The sequence below is a fragment of the Columba livia genome, chromosome 23 (assembly GCF_036013475.1).
Source record: "Columba livia isolate bColLiv1 breed racing homer chromosome 23, bColLiv1.pat.W.v2, whole genome shotgun sequence".
Taxonomy (NCBI): Eukaryota; Metazoa; Chordata; class Aves; order Columbiformes; family Columbidae; genus Columba; species Columba livia.
The window spans coordinates 2799689-2820767 of NC_088624.1; the positions used below are offsets into that span (position 1 = coordinate 2799689).

The 21079-nt window shown below is 54.3% G+C and overlaps 1 protein-coding gene across 2 annotated transcripts in view; it reads right to left on the bottom strand.

Moving 5' to 3' along the window:
* Positions 1–21079, bottom strand: part of SKAP1 (src kinase associated phosphoprotein 1) — a 127825-nt gene that overhangs the window by 7598 nt on the left and 99148 nt on the right. For both annotated transcript variants that reach the window (XM_005508283.3, XM_065039728.1), the window contains 7 exons: positions 15640–15720; positions 14706–14789; positions 13274–13398; positions 12493–12556; positions 12020–12181; positions 8846–8908; positions 3925–4037 (listed from right to left, as the gene is read on the bottom strand). In XM_005508283.3, the coding sequence (XP_005508340.2) occupies positions 3925–4037; positions 8846–8908; positions 12020–12181; positions 12493–12556; positions 13274–13398; positions 14706–14789; positions 15640–15720 (692 nt within the window). The remainder of the gene's footprint in view (positions 1–3924; positions 4038–8845; positions 8909–12019; positions 12182–12492; positions 12557–13273; positions 13399–14705; positions 14790–15639; positions 15721–21079) is intronic.

The following is a 21079-nucleotide window of genomic DNA, read 5'->3' on the forward strand; positions in this document are numbered from 1 at the left end:
TAGCAAAGGAAACAAGGATGCCTGCGCGGAACCGCAGCTCCACGGGCTCAGACAAACCAAAATCGTCGGTTAGGAGGGCGGCGGAGGCGCTGCCTCGCACCTCTGGGCAAATCCAAGCTGGATTGCAAACCTTCCTCATCCATTTTGCAATAGATTTGCAATAGTTTCCCCGCTCAGGTCTCCTCTTGTTCCATCTATCGCCGATTAACCACCTCCCAAACAAAAACGACTCGCATCCATCTACCGCCCGCACCCGTATGTATGGATGGAATATGTAGATCCATAAAACGACGGCAGCCCGGGAAAGTTATGGCCGGGAAGGGACGGGTTTAACGACGAGGCTCCGCTTTAATAATTCCTGTCACCGCAACCCCAAGTGAAATTTCCACTTCCATTTAGGAAATAAACTGGGGAATCGTCGGGCGTTTGTTAACGCGAGAAACAAAAAGCTTGGGTTTTGTTTGTTTGTTCGTTCCTTTTTGCCACCCATTTGAAATGGGGCATGGCGGGCAATGTCACCCCCGCTCCCCGGCACATCGGCGAGGGGCTCCTTACTAAATCTCTGTCTAATCAAGGCAGAGTTGACTCTGGAGGAGCTGCCGCTCCTAACGCTGCCTTTGGAAAATGGCAGGATTGTCACACTTAAAGACACAAATTTCCCCTGTAATATATTCGAATGGAAACCTCTGAATCCAATACTACATGGGCATATCTAATAAATTCACAATATTTCAGCCTCAACAGCCTACAACGGTTAGTTTTAAAGATTTATGTGGTAAAAAATTACTCAGTGATGAATATAGTTTATTCTGCGCAGTATTGGAGGGTATAAGGAATTAAACTACTGTCTTTAACAGTGAATTTATTATTACCTCTGTCAAAGCCAAAGTCTTTAACAGCATTTATTATAAATTTCAGTGCAAAATAAATGCTCAGGGTACGCCTTAAACCTTAAACCCCCCCGATTTACCACGTGCCAGCCCAGGAGAAGTTCAGGGGTGGGGGGCACATTGGGAGCTGGCACGGTGGCCGCTGTGGGGTGAAAACAGCGGGGTTGGGGCGATATTTGGGACACAACGTCAGGGACAGGCGGGTGGGTCCCCATGGATTGGGTGAAATTTGGGGTGCAGCATCGGGGCCGTGCGGTCGCAGCGTCCCCAGCGCTCGGCCACCCTTTTGTCCTCGCCTGCGATGGGTGTCCCCTCATTTATAAAAATTACCTGGGAGGAATGAGGCTGCCAGGGGCTTGTTCTGGACGATTGGCTCCCGCCGGGGGGGTGCGGGGGGAAGGATGGCCCTCGCTTGAATTTGACCGGTGGGTGACCGTTGCCTTCCAGCTGACCCCGCCGTCCCGTCCCCGTCCCTCCCAGAGGGGTTATTAATGGGAGCCGAACGCAGCGCAGCCCCGGGGGCCCATCCGTGCTGCCCACCCCCCCGGAGACCCCGGGGTGCAGCTGCACGCTGAGCCCCGACCCAGCTCGTTACACGTCGGCTCCATCGCCCAGCAGGGTCAGCGCATGGGGGGGCTGCGGCCACCCCCGTGGCCTCTCCCCACCAGCGAGATGGCCCCAAATCCAAGCAAAATGCCACTAGATGTCACCACACGCCTTTCGCTGGAGGTTCGGGGTGTGGGAACGTGCCCCCCCCTTTGCACTCCCCCCCTTTCATTGGAAGCAATTGAGAGAATTAACTTATCCGGTTTTATGGCCGGCTTGTCACATCCAACTAAGCCCACTTAAAATAGGAAGTCTCGCTGCATTCAAATAATTATCATAACGTACAAATCACTCAGCCAGGGGACAAGGGGCTGGTGCTGCGGACAGGGACACAGTGCTGAGGGTTTTGCTGGGGTTGCTGCTTCCCCCTCCCCAAATTGATCCCCCATGTATAAGCCTGGCTGGGCCGCAGCAGAGGGCAGCGTGTTTGGGGGTGCTAAGGGGGGCACGGGCTCTGCAGCTTGGCCAGCTCCAGCTGGGACCCCCTGGCACCATGGTCCCCATGTCACTGGGGCCAACAAAGTGCTGGTGCCACTGGGGGGGCAATGAGGAGCCTCTTGCCCAAATCTGGGGGGTGACATGACAAGAATCTGGGGGGTGACATGACAAGAAAAGCTCTCGAGGGTGGTGTATCCTGGACATGGCAGCGAAGGGGCCGCTCCCAGGGGGGTGCAGGGGGTGACAACGCTGCCCTGGCCCCGGGCACCCCCCAATGCAGCACCCACTGCGTGCCCCCCACCGCAATGTCCACTGACCCCGCTGCCCATGGTGGAAATGTCAGGCAGGACCCGCGCGGCAGCCGGCGTGTGTTTCACACACCAGATGGATTTTTATATGAGCTCCTATTTCATGTTCAGACAGAGCGACCGCGCCGCTGGAACGGCAGCCTCGGCGCTGCCGAGTTTGCTTCTGTGAGATTAATTCTGCGAAATTAATTGGGACAAGATTGAAAAGGAAATTAAAATGCAGCTGAGTGAACAGGCTTTTCAAACACCTTTCCCCCCCCAACTCCTCATCGCCTCCCTCCTTCCCCCCCGGCCCCGCGCCGCCTCCGTTCTGCGGCGGCCGCGAGCATCCGTCGCACAAAGTAATTTACGGGGGAAAAGCTCTCAGGACCGATCGGTTACGTGTGAGGAAGCCAGCACAAGAGTCGCAATCTGGAGCCACTGAAGAGAGCAAAAACCCTGCCGTGACTCCAAGCTGCGGCCCCGAGCTGGCGCGGGGGGGACACCCCACCCGCTCGGCCATCGGTGGGATGCACCGAGGCACCGGCAGCACTGTGGGCACTGAGGGCTGCGGGTGTCACCCCCAGGGACGGTCCTGGGTCACCCCGTTGTCACCCCCATGAGGGCTCTGACGGACGGACAAACCTCAAAGGGATGGCTGGTGCTGCCACGGCCGCTCTCCTGCCCATCACCGTGGCGTCTGGTCACCCGGGTCCACCTCGGGGACATCGTGTGGCTGCTGCCCGAGTGCAAAGCTCAATCTGGGTCTTTTTCTCGGCTATAAAACTTGGCCTTGGTCTTTAACAAGCTTGAGACTTAGGGCTGCTCTTCATCTCCAAATGTCTGTACCCCTGCATTTGGGGTGCACTTGCAAAACACAACCAACAAAATGCAGCCCCCCAAGTTCATCCCTGTTTCTGTGCCATATTGGGGTGCAAAACACGTTGCGAAACACCCTCAAGAAAACGCAAACCCCCAAGTTCATCGCTGTTCGTGCACCGTGTCGGGGTGCAAAGCGCGTTGCAAAACCATCACCCACAAAATGCAACCCCCAAAATTCACCACCGTTCACGTACCCTCTTGGGGTACAAAGTGCGTCGCAAAACACCGTTAAGAAAATGTAACCCCCCCCAAGTGCATCGCTGCTCCTGTACCATATTGGGGTGCAAAACGTGTTGTAAAACACCACCCATAAAACACAACTCAAGTTCGTTGCTGTCAGCCAGGGCCACCCTGCTCTGGTAGAGACCGGTTGGGATCAGGACAGAGCCCCGTGGGGACAGACTGGGACAGGGTCACAGGCACCGGTGGCTTCGTTCTTGCCCCCGCTAATGCGAACCTGTAATTTATTCACCTGCGTGCTCTTGCCGAAGGGAGTCTTGGTCACACCCGGCTGAACAACTCAATTACCCCTGTAATACCCGAGCAACAGCACGTACAAACTCCATTAGCGTGGAAAAAACAATAATAAAAATTAAATAATCTTGCTTTGGGGCATTGATGGGGCAATCATGGAGGGGGGAGCGGGATGCCGGGGTCCGGTTCCTGCGCGTCCGCGCAGGAACCGGACCCCGGCATCCCGCTCCCCCCTCCACTAAATTGCAAATTGAACTGTACACCTTGATTTTTACCAGTTTCATCAGCTCTTGACCTTGCACTTGAGCCCCAGCTCCTTGCTAATGAACGTGGGGTGATGCTCTTACCTTGCTGAGGATGTAGATGAGGTCTCCGCGGTGGAAGGAGAGCTCGTCGGGATACTCGCTGCTGCAGTCCCACACGCCTTGGTAGTAATTGGAATAATCTCGCTGGGGACATGCTGGGAACAAATAAGAGAGGTCAGGGTGGCGGGGAATGCGATGGGGATATGTTGAGGTTGTGGGGTGAGGTTTTTGGGGGAGCGGGGCTTGTATCTGTTGGGGAAAGGGAGGTTATTAGTTACACGGTTCAATTAGAGGCCAAAGATGCGCTGCAAGAAAAAGGGGCTGGTCAATAAATAGACGCAAAAGTGAGCAGTAAATACATAAAAACACACTGAAAAACGTTGCTGTTTCAGAAAACCCCGGATTAAAGCTCTTTATGACAAAGCACAAAGGGAGCTGAAAGTGCCGTTGCTCTTTCCCAAGTCCCTCAACTCCTTCTCAGGCTCAAACCACCTGTCCCCAAGGTGGGGATCAGTGACCTGGTCAGGAGGGTGACGGCCACACCAGAGGCCACGGAAGAGCAGCACAGTTAATTACCAGCGGTATCTGCACGGGGGCTTTGGGAGGCTGCTGCAGAAGGTCACAACCACGTTTATTTATGAATTAAAGAAGCTGATTGCAGCTGATGGAGCAGGTCAGAGAAGGTCCCAAACCTCCTTGTCACGACGCAGCCTGGTGGCTCAGGTCTCGCTCAGCCTGTGAGTCTGAGGTGTGATCACAGTCTGCAGTGCAAAGGGAACATGTGAGCCGGCAAACGCTTTTTTTTCCCACTTTGTTCTTGCGCGGGGGAGGCAAATGATCAGTTTGCTGAAAGCCGCGGGTTTGGGTTGACGAGAGTGTTGGCAAACGGTGCTGGCGCTGGGGAGCGCCCCGGGCTAACGGTGCGCGTGGGTTTTCTGGAAGAAGTCACAGCAGCGTTTCCAGAATGAACCATTTCCATCCTTGCCGTATCAGAATGGCATTTCCCAGCCCAGACACAAGCCCGGGGAGCAGAGTCACCGCGACAGGAGGGTCCCCATGGGACAGAAGCACCACGGCCGAGGAGCAGCTGCTCTGTCCACTTTGTCCCAGCACATCCAACAGATCCTTCACAGCAGCGAAAAACCACCCCCAAAGCCCCAGATTTCCAGTTTTCAAGCACACATGTTAGAACATGCTCCTGGAGCAAGGACGTCAGCAGGAGGCGGCTCTGGTGGCACCAGCACCGACGTGGGGGTGAATCCAGATGTCACGACACGGTCGCCTCCGTGATGTGACCCCCATGGATAATTAAACCCAGTAAAACCACGTTTTGCAGGGGGGGACTCGAGCGCCGGGGCTGTACCAGCGGTCTGTGCCGCTCTGCCACATGCTGAACCAAGCCCAGAAAGCATAAATAGAAAATATCGAGCACATGTTGGAGGAAATGTTTCTAATATGGTTTAAGGGACCGAGCGATAAGGGTGCATCTGGAGTGCTGTGCCCAGATTTGATCACCTAAATATGAAAAAGGACATTACAGAGATGGATAATGGCACAGCAGGGAGCAAGTGGAATGACTCAGGGACTTGGGGAACTTAAATAGAAAGGCTGGGAAAAAAAAGAGTAGGTCTGCATCCTTTGGAAAGTATTAAAGGGGGAGCACAGAGTGGCGAGGAAAAGATTGGGAAGGGAATAGGAGGAGTAGGAGCTACTGAGTTATTTAAGCTTGTGCTAAGTGCATGAACCAGAGGTTGTGAACTGGAGATGGAAACATCAGGGTGTGTGGCACTGGGCAGGAGGCCGAGGCAAAGGAGCAGCCTTGGTAGGAACCAGCAAATTGTGTAATTAACACAAAAGGTCATTCCGGGAGGGTGTGAGGACAACACCGCGATGCGGAGAGCAAGCCGGTATGGTGGCAGCGACCTGCTGGTGTCCCCTGTGAGACCAGGCTGGGGAAAAGCAGCTCCGGTGGCATCAAAAATACCAGCCGTCGGTAAAACAGAGATCTTGCAGGAACTGTGTGCATGAGCCTGGACGCGATACTCTGCGAATGCAAAGGGAGAACGTTTTCCAGCCCACGGGAAGGTCTGTGCTCCCAAAAGCTGGGGTGTTTTCTTCCAGCCCCATCGGATGCTGGGATGGAAGAAAACACCCCCAGCGCTGCCGGCGAAAGGTCGGGATTAATCGCAGCGGACAGGAGGATGCGTCCCGCTGACGGCGCGGCTGGGCTGCGCACCTCGCCACAGCCGCAGCTTCAACAGCAACAAACATGTTTGTGCCGGCTGCCGAGAATAGCTTGTTAAAATTAAGACTGTTTGCAGAAAAGGGATCCTGGCTCCTATTTCAGCACTAAAAGATGAGGCCGGGCAAGGGAGAACATCCCTGCAGCCTCCCCGTGGGATGGAGAACGTCCCTGATCCTCCCGACCTGCGGCTCCGGGCTGGGTGGGATGCGGATCCAGACAAGGCACCACAGGACTCGGGTGTTACCTTGACTTAATTCCGCTCCCTGCTAGAGGAGAGAATTGTTTTGTTTTGTTTTGTTTTTTAATAAAAGCCCCAATGTCCAGTCCAGACATTTAAACCCGCGTTCAGGGCAGAGCCGTGATTTCAGCGCGGCTGATTTACACTGATGTAAGTGGGACGAGAGCCTGTTCCCATGTTTATGGGCCTTGGGGTCATTAAGAAAACCAGCCAAATGTGACAAGCGCATCGTTTTCTGCTGTGGCCCGAGCAGCCCCGAGCGGGGGCTGTGGGAGAGGCACGATCTGCCCCCACCCCTGCGCTTTGGGCGCGTTGCTTCAGACGCCTGTTGATGCTGAAACCTAATGACAACTGTCTGCAGCTCAGGGCTTTTCAGCACGGTGCTCACGCTGGGTGAAACCTCCTGCCACGCTAAGTGCAGGGACTGGGGCAGGAGGCTGCCAGACTTTCTTGTTTTGTAAGTAGAGGAATTTTGCTCGGTTTGCATGTGGCCGGTGAGCTCAGAGTCCATCCGGTACAGAAAGCCGGGATTAAGCAGCCTTGAGTGGAGCAAATGGGTGTCTTGGCAGGAGCAGCCTGAAGCTCTCAGCTGGATTTGCTGGGCTGCTCCAGCATCATCACATCCTTGTGGTTCTTCGAAATTAGAAACAATAGTTTTCCATTAGCCAAATGCTCATCTGGCGCTTTGGCCGTGTGATATAATTAAGAAGTGGCCCGTTCCCTCCCTCCCCGCAGCCTGGCCTCTGCTCAAGGACTCGCGGCACCGCTTTGTCACCCTTGGTCCAGTTGGACAGGAGCACAAATTACCACGGCAAAAGGCACGAGGACTGCGGTCCCCGGCGCCGCGATAACCTTTCCCTCTTGAAGTGCAGCCCAGCATTGCAGAAGCAAGAGTCTAATATATTATTTAGTGTAAAAATAGACACAGGACTTCAAGCAATCATGACAATGCTAATAACTAAACCAGTTATAACCATTAACAACAATTACAACCGCCAGGCAGATGCTAATGAGTACGAGCAGGGTGCTTAAGTGGCTGGCAGGGCTGTGACAGGCGAGAGCCAAAATCCTCAGGGCGGCCTTGGGGTGCGGGTTTGTCACGACCCCGCTCTGCGCCCGCTGCCCCCGCCAGCCGCACACCCACCGGGAGCCGCTCCGCTGCCGCCCGCTCCTGTGGGGCGATTCCGAAAGGCAAAGTGAACCAGCCGTGTGTTTGGGCACGTCCCAGTGCTTTCTGCTGTCCTCTCCCGGCGCCCAAGCGTCTCCGTGGACAAACGGCCAGTCCCGCTTTAGGACCACAGAGCGGTTTATGAAGCTCGGGATGTTTGTCCTGAGCGCTGGGGGCCGGTACCGGCTGCAGCTGCCACGTGCTCCAGTGGGCAAAGAAGTCGCCGTGTCAGGGAGTGGGAAACAAGCTCCGCAAAAGCATGAGGAGCAGCGAAACACCCGCTTGCTCCAGTCCCTGTGAGCAGCCGGGACTCACCCTTTGTCTCTGCCACCAAGATTTGGGTAGAAACAGGAGCGGGTGCTCTCCTGGGCTGGGGACAAACATCCAAGGGGGTTTGGTGTTGGCCAAAGGGAATCGCTGGATCGCGCTTTCCAGAGACACCGGGATGCTGGGTGCGGGGGCTCTCAGACTGCGGGTGGGATAAAGCAGCTGAGCAACACTTGGGCTGCTCATGCGTGTGGGAGAGCACAGGTGTCCATGATGCTGGTTCAACTATTTGCCAACCACAGCACCCAATGCCAGATCCTCCTCTCTCCATCACCCAACCAGTGGACTCCACAAGCTGGGCAGCACCGGCGCGGGAGGAGGGTGCGGGAAGCTCTCCCGAGCCGGCTGTGCCGGGACGACACGTGTTCCCTGCGGCAGAGCCAGGGCCGGCAGGAAGCCCCCGGCCGCTCCAGCCCTGGCTGCTCGGACACAAGCGTCGCTTTCCTGCTCCGGGGAGGAAGCGGCGATGGAAAGAGAAGCAGGTGGCACCAGGGAGGAAACAGACCTTCCGCTCCCGTCCCACGGTGCGGGTCCTTGAGGAAAAAGCAGGGGTGGGGGCCCTGGCCGCTGCGGGCGGGCGGTGCAGGTTCCTGGGGTGACAGTGCCGCGTCCTTCCGGCTCCCCGCGCCCAGATCCCTCCCTGCAGCAGCTTCCTCTGGGCCGTGGCGGCTTCCTGCCCTCTCTCTGGATTATTCTGCCCCAGCTCCTCTCCCCGGCCCCCCGGGACGCGCTGGGATGGCTGGTTTGCTCTCCGTGGCCATGCCTGCTGCCCGGCTCTGGTCCAGGAGACGCATCCCCTGTGCCCATAGTGTGGAGAAGATGGGGAGAGCTCCCCAAGCCCAAATTACCTGAACTTCACCAGCTGCAGAGTCTCCGTCACCCATGAATCTGCTCCTGGGGCCTCTCCCACCCTCCATCAGCACCCGCACCCCAGGCCGGACTCAGACCCCAACCTTTGGGCTGGCCCAGCAGGGTGGGCTCTTACCACGTGTCTGGCTGCTCCCGGCATCCTCGCTGTCCTGTGCCGAGGGGGGGTCCAGCTCCTCATCTGGGAGGGGAAAAGAGCAGAGAAGTCAGGGGAAGGGCCGGGAGCGGCGCTGCTGCACCAAAGCCCCGGCAGGCAGAGGGCTGCGAGAGCATCCGACTGTCAGAATAATAAATTCCCGGCTTAATTGTGAAGAGTGGAAGGGAGGAAGTCACAGATAATATTTTAAAACGTGGTGCATAAAAATATGAATTGTTGTTAACACTGGTAAAAACAAATCACTTATTATAGCCTCATAAATTTAGGCAGCACTTTGCCGAGTGCCCTATAGGAAGAGATGCTTCCTGTGCAGGACTCGCAGCCCGGAGAAAATGAGATGCTGAGGAGAAATGCCAGGAGAGAAATGCGGGGAAGGATGGGGGCAGAGGCAGAAATTAAGAAGGAGAAAGAGGAGCGGGGACAGGCAGGCTGGCACGGCCGAGGAGGGGGAAGGAGGATGCGAGAAAATAACATGGAATGATAACAGTGGAAAAGGTTAAGGACGGAGGGGCTGGAAGTCACAGGGAAGCCCTGTGAAAATGGTGAGTGACTGATGGGTGCAAGGATCTACACAAAAATAGGTTTAAATATGAGTATTTAACACCAGGTGAGGTACAACCCATCTGGCTGAGCAGCTCTGGGTGCTGGGGCAGGCTGGGTGCACAGCACCCACATCAGCTGCTCCCGTGAGGACTACAAGCAACCTAATAAAGTAATAGAAAGAAAAGCCAATTCTGAAATGCTTTGGAAAGCCAACGCTCAGGCACATCGCTCATTGGCACGTCCTGCACGGCTGTCGGGGAGCCCCGGCACGACCGAGCCCAGTGCAGAACTGTCCCCGTCGCATCTCTGGGGCCATGGCTTTGCTGTCACCTTTCGGCAGAGCCAACAGCAACCGAGGCCGTGTCTCCTGCGGGTCCCACGGCCGCTGGTCGCAGGGCAGCCAAGTGCTGCAGCCGCTCGGCAGCTCCCGAGGCCGCGGCCCCGGCCCGGCCGTCGCTCCCGCCCGCCGCTGATCAATGCAAACCAGGTCAGAGCTCCGCGCCCGATCACAAATTGCATCCCAAGCTGGGGGGTCACTGTGGCTGCTCCCCCATTAGCCGGGAAGCGGCACCGAAGATCTTTTCTAAATAAATCAGACTTTATTGTAAAACTCGGCCACTGACGAGACAGAATCTCATTAGCATTGATTTTAAAATAAATTATTGAAAGTGGCTTTTTGCCTGCTCTTTGCATTTGTAAAAGAGAAGGTAAATGTATCTGGAACGCCACTCTCCCCCCTCATTCCCGTGCCCCAAGCCCTCAGCTCTGGATTCCTCTGTACTTCAACCAATGGCACCAAACCCCCTAATCCCACCTCAGCAGGAGACGGAGGGTGTAAAACCAGTGGCCAGGTGCCATGAAAACCCCTGAGCATCCTCCAACGCAGGGCACCCACCGCTGGGGTGACACCTGCACTAGAGGCTCCCCAGAGCCACCCCCTCGTGTCTGTGTGTCCCGTGGGCACCGCTCCATCCCGAGCCGGGTGTCCTCAGGAAACCCCTGCCCAGCGCCCTTCCCGCACGCACACGCGCTCCTGGGGACGCCGCAGCAGGAAAACACGTGTCGGGGAGGAAACGCTGCTGCTGGGATCCAGGATGAGCAAAGCTGCACGAATCCTGCGCCTGGGGGCTGGCACTGCCGGGCTGCGGGGACGGCACAAACCCTGGGGTGTGCGGCACCACTGGGGGTTCTGAGCTGCTCAATGAACGAACAGGGAGGTGTGGACGCTCGAGCTCCCTGCGCACCGCAGCCTGTTGCACCAGGTGCTGCTCCGAGCCGCATCTGGTGCGATGTGCTGCCTTCCCAGGGCCTGGCTGTCTGATCTCAGCCAATACCTGCGTTTTATAGTGAGGAATCAGAGAGAAATGCTGAAAAAAGCATCTCCCGGGGGCTGTGCTGCTTCCCCCTGTGCAGAGCATCACAGTTTGGGCCACTCCACCCTGGGGAAATGCCCTTTGCACCCCGTGGGCAGCGCTGGGCACCCACACGAGGGGTGCAGAGGCCCCCGTGCGCCCCAGCCCGTGCTCCCCAGCGCTGCGCCGGAGCAGCCTGGGCGTTGGGCACAATCTCAGAGGAGCTGTGTTTTAATGTAGCAATTTGATTCAATTTTCCACTCTATAAAATTACCCATCACTGCTCGTTGCTTCCTAACAGACACCTTCACTCTTAATTTAACAATCCTATCGAATTCTGCCAGGGAAATTGGAAAAATTTATCACCTGTGAAATTTTATTTTTCCTTGGTTGTATCTGTTTTTGTAAAACTTCATTAACGACGATGACTTGCTGAGGAAATTATCTCTTCATCTCCCCCCTCTTTCTCTTTTTTTCTCTACCTCTGTCTCTCTCTTTTCACTCGGGACACGACGGCAGCAGAGGGGCCCAGGGGACCCCCCAGCTTGGACCACGACTTTCCCTGCGCTCGCTGGGGGGTCCTGGGGGTGCAAAGGGCCGTGCAGAAGCAGAACAGCACACGGGTTTGAATAAGGCGCAGGTGACCCATTGACCAAGCCCTGGGACGTGTCACGCCGTGATTTCTGCTCTAATGGTAAGAAGCGTTGCAGACCGTGTCACCCTCGCAGGCTGTTTGGTTCTGTGCCAGGAAGATGCTCCCGGCTCCTTTAACCGGCAGCCGCTGCCGTGCTGCCTCCAGCCCTCGTGCACCCTTAGTGAACAAGCGCTGGTCTTTAATGCAGTTATTTTATCGTCTCTTGGAAGGCCTGTAATTGTGTTACGGCCATGACTGCATGCCCAGAAGGGAGCATTTTCATCATCTAAAGTCTGATTTTCCAGGTAACACAGCCCAGAGATTCCACTCTCAAACTTAATATTACTGGAGCTGAACGGAGCACAACCTCTAAAAGCCACCCCACCTGACTGTCAAACCCCCACCTCAGCAGAACAAAAAAGGTTTGCTCTTGAGGTCGATCAGCCAGGCTGAATGAAGAAATGGGGTCAAACCTTTGAGTTTTGGGTCTGTTACACTCGGCAGAGCCCTGGATGTTCATTTCCATCAGTGTGTGATGCGGCCGAGGTCTCCTGCCATGTTCGTAGGGGATGGTTCAGATTTTAACCTGCTTATTTGGTCACTCACCCGGTAAAACCTCGTAGATGTCATCATCTTCCATCCCAGCACTGGGCTCATCCTGATTCAGGGTGGTATTGTGGGATGCTGTGTTCGCAGAGTCCAAACTGTCCACGTCGTTGTAGGGTCCTTCTTCATCCTCGTCGCACGGGATGGTGAGGGAGCTCAGGTCTGGCAGGAGAGAGAAAAAGTGTGGTGAGAATGAGCAAATCCACCTACCGGCTGGATGTTGCTGCTTTCAGTGGGTTGAAATCAAGTGACAAAGCCTGTGCGCTGCACTTAGTGCTCACTATGGACCTTGCAGGGAGTGAACTGTCCCCTTGCTCGGCCCATGAGCCGCTGGTGTAAAGAAAACTGGATGGAAGCTGAGAACAGGCTGAACCAAAGGAAAAGCCCATGGAAGGATGGCAAATGCCAGGGAACAGAGGCAGAATCTGCTCAAACAGCTCTGCCCTCGGCTTGGGCCAGGCTGCCAGACTCACCCTTCAGGAGGAACTGGACCTGGTCCACCCAGTCTTCAGCCTCTGCTGGGCTTGGGGCTGTGAACTGGAGAGAGGGTCACCCGTTATTGAGCTGGTTCTTGGGTGTAGGAAGAGGAAAAAGATTGAGGCTGGAATAGGGGATGGAGATCCTGATCTGCCATTCCCTGCCCTGTGACTTTGGGAAAACCATTTTGCTTCTTTTTATCCCTATTCCAAACAGGGAAACTGCAGCGGAACTAAGCTAGACTATCCCAGAGGAAGGCTGTCAAGCCTAATTCATTAAAATAATTCAGATGAAAACCACGATCCCCACTGAATATATTACACTGACTCTGAAGCAAGACTCTATCTATATCCAAAATCTCCCTGAAGCTCAGGAGGGCTCTCATGCAGACTTTGTGGATTGGGCCAGGTTTTTCATTACACCAGTTTTTAGGCTCCTCCCTGGATACCCAAAACACCAGAAGGTTAAATTTAACCTGCCTCTGAACTGCTTGTTTAAAAATGGGCTTTCCAAACCCAGTGCTCTACTGCTTCTAATCCATGTTCTCACTTAATCCTCCTGCCCCACAAGTGCTAAGAGAGCCCAGGGTGGCTCTTGTGCCAAGGGAAGGTCCATGGTGAGATGACCCACCAAGAAGAAGCAGCGGCACCTTCTGCAGTGCTGCTCGGTTTGTTCGGGGGGGTTTGGGGGTTCACAGCCTCCCTGGCCCTGCACCCAGACCCAGCAGCACATGCTTTTGAACTGAGTGCTCAAACCAGTTCTTCCCCCAGTTCCTACCTCATAGGTGCGTTTACCAGGGCAGGTTAACTCGAAACAGCATCTTTTTCGAGAGTCTTTGCGGAGATGGAAAGCCAGGCGGGCGCTATAGTGCTCAATGGAGAAGGTGCCTTTAGGTTGTTTGCCTAGAAGAAGAGAAATGTGCTAAATGTGGGGTTTGCACCTTTTTCTCAAGCTCACAGTACTGCTGGCTGGTGCAGGTGTCTGTCACCCACGCAGGGAGACCGAGAAACACCACATGTCAGTGGGAAACGGCCAGAAAGAACCCATCAGTCTAAGCACGTGCGCCCCCCGGAAATCCAAAGGGAACATTATAAAATCTTCATCAAGACACAGTAAAGAGGATGCCCCTTCCAGCCCCAGGAGACTGCCGACAGCCAGCGGAAGGTTGCGGGGTCAGGAGGTTGCACGAGATGAGCTGGTTGTAATGAAGCAGAGACCACCGTGTACTCGGGGAAATATGATATCAATTATTATTCTGCTGGTAAGGAATTAACGGGCTGGCGTACAGGAAGAAATACTTAGTGGGGCCTTTGAGAATTGGCAGACAGATCTCGCTGATGCACACGCACGGCCGGTGTCAGCGGGGCCAGAGAGGGAACCTCCCCGCAGGCATCTGAGCGGCTTTATTTACCCCAGCTCGTTATTTCCTTATGAATCTTGTTGGGGAAGCGTGGGAGTACGATTCAGGCAGGCTCTGAACCTTTTTTTTTGGATTTTCAGATTCTTACAAAACGTCCAGGGGTGAGGTCAGGCCCTATAGAAGGATTTCAGCCCATGGATAAGAGGTTTGCTTGACTCTCTTGTCTTCATTTGGAAGACGACAGCTGCTCATTCCCCACGGAATGCCGGGGAGAGGCGGTGGGACGCTTGTTTGGAACTCAAAAGAGCTCAAGATCCTCAGCCAAAGGATGTGTGAGAAGAACACAGACCCACTGGAGTTTAATCCTGTCCTAACTGCAGACTGGTCACTACAAACCAAGGGTTTACGTGTGTGTTTTATAAGCTGCTTTCACGCCACGTTTCTGGATAGGTGAAGCAGGGGAAGGCCATATATCTAATCACGCCAAACTCTGTCTGAGATATTAGCTGTCTGTTTATACGTACCTGATGGAGCATGACTGCAAAATATTTATATACACTGACACACGGATTATATACAGCCACCGAGAGGGCTGAAGTCCAGCTGATGGCTAATGGAAAACTCGGTACATGTTTTTATTTACACACAGCTTTGTTCCTGTGCTGTCTTCTCTTGTTCCATGCCTACAAAGGTGTTTGGGAGACCTTTCGAGGAGAACCTGCATCTTGTGCCTCAACAGGGAATTACAGCCGCCCCGTGGGCTACACTTTTCTCTTGTCAGATATTAATTAACCCGTCCTCGGGCCTGCCCACAGCCCGGGGACCCACAGCACATCCCTCACCACTTACTTTTCTCATTGGCGTAGTAGCAAAAGGTCCTTCTGTTGAGGACACACCACCGCTTCTGCCACTCCGACCCAAAGAAGCTGTGCTCTAGAAAGAAAAGGACAACAGAAGAGTAACAAAATACGAGTTTATGTTCTTTCATTGTATGCTTCAGAAGAATATTTAGGGGAAAGAAGGATGTTTTCCCAACAAACCCCTGCAGATTTCTGGCAGAGATTCAGGCGAGCGGATTTGGATACAAAACCTCAACCAAGTAAAGGAGAACCAGCCTGTCCTACAAGGCTGGGCTGAGCTTAGCTGAGCTGGGCTGAGCTGCTGTGACCCTTAGTCCTGCTCACTGGGAGGGAACACGGCTTTGGGTTGAATCTCCCTAACTGAGGCTTAAGCAAATGTCTTTTGCTGGGTGATTGGAACAAGCTAAAACATGCACAGGGTCAGTTCTAGAGCTCATGAGGAAAAAGGGGCTGTTCTTGCCTCACACCGCCTGTCATACAGTGAATAAATCAAGATAAAATCTGAGTGATGGGGAAATAATTTGTAGCTTTCACAAGAGTCAGTAAAATCAAGATAAACCTGAGGCTGACTCACAGGCCTTATCTCAACTCGCTAATGTGTGTGATGCTACGAACTACCTTGTCTTCACCAGGATTTTATCCCCATTAGGTATTGCTCGTTAGAAGGGCACATCTTGCCTTAGAGGACAGGGCTGTTGCTTAATTCAATTTCTGGGTTTTAATCTTTGTGCGGTTTGATGATCTGCAAAAGAGAAGAAGTTCAGGCTGTGCCGTCCCTGCGTGTGCGGTGCCTAAGAAAGGCCTGAAAGGTTCTGCAGGTGCCTACAGACAAATCTGCAGAAAATATGTGTTTTCCTGCTTGTTCTTGATCTGAAAACTTGCATTCTGAAAGCTTTTGTCGTGATGCACTTGCCAAGCCTTACCTCGAGACCTCTTCTCCAGATATCCCTGCTTCAACACGCTCCCTGAGTCTCGAACAGGCCTTGGGGTGATTTCTTCCAACCCTACAGAGCAAAGCAAAGCAAAGCTTTGGGATTTCCCATTTGCACAACCCCCCCAGCACCTTTTCAGCCCCTTTCTCTGCAGAAGAGGTGAAAATCATGGTCCATCCCCAAAGCGTCAGGGCCAGGACGTCCCCCAGCTTGGTGCTCAGCTCCTGCCATCACAACTTGTCCTAAGCACAAGAAAAAGCACCTAATGAAATGGCACTAACCAGCTCGCCCGTGCCCACCTCAGCAGATTTCTCAGGGTGAAGAGCTTCCCAGAGTCCCAGGTCACAAGAGCTTGTCTCCTATTGTCACCGTGTCTCCCCAACACGCAGCTCCCGGCTCAACCCCTTGAAGAGCCAATGTCCCCGCGCTGTCACCTCCCGGGGCACCGACCTGCCGCCCGTCCTCCCGCACAGGTGACAGCACAAACGTGCTCAGGCTTTTCTCGGATGGCACCGAGCATCTGACTCGTAAACAAGCATGTTGTTGTCTCAAATCCAAGCCTTGACCCCTTTTGCTAATGCAAATCTAAATGTCACTTTATGGGACATTTATAATTATGAAAATGGGACGGTGCTGCCGGATGCGCAGGCAGACCCTGCGAGTATGAATATTACATTAATGTGCCCAACGCCAGCTCGCCGATCCCGCTGGCAGGAGAATAACAAATGCTTGAGTGAAACTTTTATTTAGACGTTAAGAATCCAGGCCCCAGCGGGGTGACGGAGGCAGCCCCGGCGAGATCCCATCAGCGCGAGCGCTCGAATTGAATTACCCAGGGGGGAAGGCAGGAGCCGCGAGTGCTGCTTCGCTTATTTAATTTCATTTACTTTCAGTACATTAGCAGCATGGGGCTTCCCTCTGCCCCCGTCCCCCCCGAAAACCGGCAGCGTGCCGGTTGAGCCAAGGCAGGGACGTGTCCGGCCACCCCGCTCATCCTCAGGTTGTGCTTCCCGCTCATTCCTCAGTTGGCAAGAGATATTTGGGGGGTGCAAGCACCTTTCAACACCACAAAGAGCACCCAAAGAGGAGAAGGAGCATGGACACAATGGGAACCAGCAATGGCCCCTTCCAGCCCCACATCTTCTCTCTTCACCATCATTTCCCGGTGCCCGCGAGCAGGCAGGACCCCGGGACCTGCTCGATTGTGCTTCGCCCTCTTTGAGATTGATTTTGCACATTAGCAGATCCAGCGATTAAGGTGATTTGTGGCCCTGGGGCCCAGGATCTGCCAGGCTGGCAGCTCCTCAGGTCATCCCAAATCTCTCCTGCTCTGCAAGGGACGCTGTGCCTCAGTTTCCCAGGAAAATCCACATGGAAGGAGACTCCCTTCTTAAATGCTCAGTGGCTGCTCAGACAGACTAATACGATTAAGGAGGGGTTGTGAGGCTGATTCGATTGCACGAGGCTCTGGAAATGTGAAGTTTTACAGGCTGTGACACGGAGGCGGCAGCTGTGACCCTAACGCAGCCCTGCGAACGGGACCCGGGGAGATCAAATCTGCCAGAGATGGGTGAGTGGGGCTGGGGCTACGCGGGGTGTCCCCGTCCCCGCCATGTCCCCAGCCTGTCCCTAACAACAATCCAGATGGCCTTTGCCTGCAGCAAACAGCTGAATTAACCTGCAAAGCCAGCCCTTGGGGGTTTTGATTTCTTTTAGCCGTCCTAATGGACACCCAGAAGACGCAGAGAGGTGAGGGAGCCCAGCCCCAGGCGGGTCTCTGGGCTCTGAGGGGTTTATCTGGCCCAGGTAAATCACAGCTCACGACATCTTCCAGGGCTCCAAGGGATGGAAAAGCCAGCCCGTCACCAGCTCATCTGTTCCAACCACTAATGGACATTCACCGTGTATAAAAACAGAAAAAGGAAAGGCCTTAAATTAATGTGAGAGAGACATCTGTGCTCTCTGAGACACGCGGTCCCTCTCGGTGCGACTGGGTTTGGAGGGTCTCGGTGGTCCCTGGCGTCTCCCCCAGCATACAACTGGTACAGGCAACGCTGCCCAGCGCCACCAGCTCCTTCCTTTCCCTTTTTATTGCACCTCAAGCCCTCCTGTGATTTGCATCCCCCGGGGGCTCCTGAAGGTTCCTCTCAGGGTGGGCGCAGGTCACCCACCGAGCCGCTGCCTTTGCTGACCAAACAGCATCTTCTGGGCAAAGTTTCTAGGAGTTTGGCTGCTGAGCGCCGTGACTGTTCAGCCCCATCCTCACCGTGTCCTCAAGGACCTCTGGATTTCAGCTCTCGCCCCGTCGCTGTCTGAGTCACACACACCAGCTGCACAAAATGTCACCGGAGCCGCAGCCAAGGACGCCCGGGGGCCGCGTTGGTGCCCATGCTGTCACATCAACCCGCGCTTCAAAGGGACGGAGCGCGGGGGCACGATGGTTACAGCTAATTCCCCGTCCTCCCGTTTATTCACCAGGCTCAAATGTGCCAAGAGCAGAATCTGCTCCCGGGGACTTTGCAGGGAACACCCAACTGCATTTCAAAGGCGAGCACGATGGGCTGTGATTTCCCAAAGCCCTCCGTGCTGGCTGCGCTCTTTTTCCATTGAAGCTAATGAGAAAAAAAACAGTCAGAAAGAGAAAAACAACCCCTCCCGCCGCCTTCAAAGCGAGTCCAGCTCAGGAAATGCTGAAAGCTTTTGGAAATCTCCCCCGCCACCCAGGTCTGTGCAGGAATGGGGCCAGGATGGGCTGCTGGTGGCCCCAATGGCCACTGCCCAGCGGCATGTGGGGTCTATTCAAACACCAGTTTCATACGTGCAAAACCACGGGGTTGTTTGCAGCCACGCTCCCTTCGTCTCTGGTGGCAGAATAATGCTCCGTGTATTGAAACCGTTCCCTTTTTCTAAGATCAAGAGGATCCTGAAAGCATCTCTGCTTCTCCTATCACGATCCACACGGGTGCAGAGCACCCAACCTCCGCCCGGGTTAACTAAAGTTCCATCCCCATGGTTGGGACAGGAGCCACCATCTGTCCCCACGGTCCCTTGGGTCCCTGACACTTGTCCCCCCACCCCAGGTCACAGCCCGTGGCCCCGGTGGCCCCGGTGGCCCCGGACCCTCCGTCCCCTCGGTCCCCCTGGTTGTTCAGGCCCTGGGAAGGCTGCCGAACCTTCCAGCGCCTTGGGAATGTCCGGGGATCATTTATAACAACGGGGACAAAATGAGCAACTGTTTCCAAGAGAATGGGGAACTAAACAATTGTCAGCATGGATCACATGAAATACATCTTGTGCCAGGCTAATTTTATTGCATTTTTTTGAGCAGGAAAATAAGAAAGTAGACGAAGAAAAGGCAAGGCACAGCAGAGAAGATTTATTTGGGCTTCAGCTTGACTTTTCAGAAGAGGCTAGTAAGCAAAATTCGGAGTGTAGGCATCCACCTTGGGATAACTACCTAGATTGAAAGCTGGTCAGCAAGCAGGAGGCGGCTAAAAATCAATGGCAACATATCATCGAGGGGAAATTATCAACTGAAATAGCCCTGCGCTCGGCTTCGGGATCCGTCGTCCTCAAGTCCGGGAGCTCTTGGATGCTCCAAGACACCCAACCCAGAGCCCTCCCAAAATCCCGACCCCGAGTGGCCCTGGGGATGGGTGGGAATTGCTGAATGTGCTCTTGTACGCACCAGTACAGACCAGTATTGAAGGCACGGACCAAGATTAACTGGTCCCAGGCAGCGGTTCACAAGTGCTGACAGCCAGGAGCAAACCCCAAATCCATGGGAGCCGCTCGAGTTAACCACGATTCTCACCGGGGGCTGAACGGTGCCCAGTGCACTGCATCGCCCCAGTGTCCTCGATGGACTTCAATTAATGACCGAACACAAATAAACAGGGGACGTACAGATGGAGCTTTGTTAGGCGCCGAGTTAGTGTTGGATTCATTGTTGTTTTTGCGGAGGAGTCCGTGACTGTGGGTTTGATGATTGATAAGCAAACAAGAGACAGTCAATGGCAAAGAGCTGACTGCACGTTGGGCTGGGATTTAGCCCGAGAAGGTGGAAAAAAGCCTCTCACTTTTATTGGTGTTTTAGTTTTTAATTCTGTCTGGAAAATTTAACAGCAAGTTTGAAATTCAACCAACTTTGCCAAAGGAAGAAGAAAAAATCAAGAAAATTCAAAGAGGAGGCAGAGCCTTTGGCCCAAAAGTTTCCTTCCAAATCACTAAGTCTATAATTGCAAAATAAAACCCACTAAATCTCAATATCTATTTGCACAGCTCATTAGCCAAGGGCTCACACTCAGCAAAGAGGGAGGGCAAAAGAAACCCCCTCGGCACAGAGTGGATTTGGGCAGTTGCCATGGAAACGGGCCCTTCGCAGCCGCATCTCGCGCATCCCTGCTCAGGCGGGTCTGTCTGTCTGTCCGTCCGGCCCCGGCTTCCCCAGGACTCCATTTCTTCAAGTCCTCCACAAAAATCAAGCCCAATGTATGAAATATATAAATATATACTCTGTGTAACTCATTCCTCTGTTATTTCTCTCCCCCAAACATAACATTATGTCAGACATTCGACCTGCTGTGCTACCGGGACAACATGATTTACAACGTGAAAAGGGAAAACCTAAATCATCACGTAATGAAAACATTAAAGTTAATGCATCACAAGTGAGGAATTTATTACCATTAACTCCAATAAACAGTTATAAACCACCCGTCCTTTCCTGTCCACGCGCAGGGACACGGGCACAGGGACTTCATTAAGCTCAGCTTTCCTTCCGTGCCCAGCGGACCGCTCATGTGTGCTCCCCCGGCCACCACTCCTCGTTAGCCGGACTGGCTCATTTTCCGGGCGCTGGCGAGGCTCTGAAGGCCTCATCCATTTCCTTCCACGGGTGGCTCGGTGCAGACGGATGGAATGGGAAAGTTCACGAGACGTGCAACCCGATGGGTTTATTTAAACGCCGCTGAAATGTGCGCTCTGACAATAGCCAACCCTCGCCCGGCCCTGCGCGGCGGTACGCAGAGAAGCCGATGGATAAGTAATAACATCTGGGCAGCTGTGCAGACACCAGCTCACCTGGAGGGTACTCGGACAAATATTTGGCTCTCGCCGATGTCCCGGCACCACCTGAGAAAGCCAAGCCTGAGAGCCGAACCACATTGAGGGGTGTGGGGAGGATGGTGAGGGCAGCTGGTCCCTCGTGGGACCGTCTGCCCCATCCACGTGGGGTCTGAGGGTCCAAACCCATCCCGTTTGCCGTCCCGTTGTCCCCCTGGCCATGCTCAGCCACCCAGCACCTCAACATCGTGCCCGAGAGCCGCTGGGCCCGGCCCAGAGCACACCTGGGTTTGATCCACAGGCTGCTGAAAGACCAGACACCTGTTGGCTAAAGCCCGGCTTAGGCCCCTGATTCCTATAAAAATTC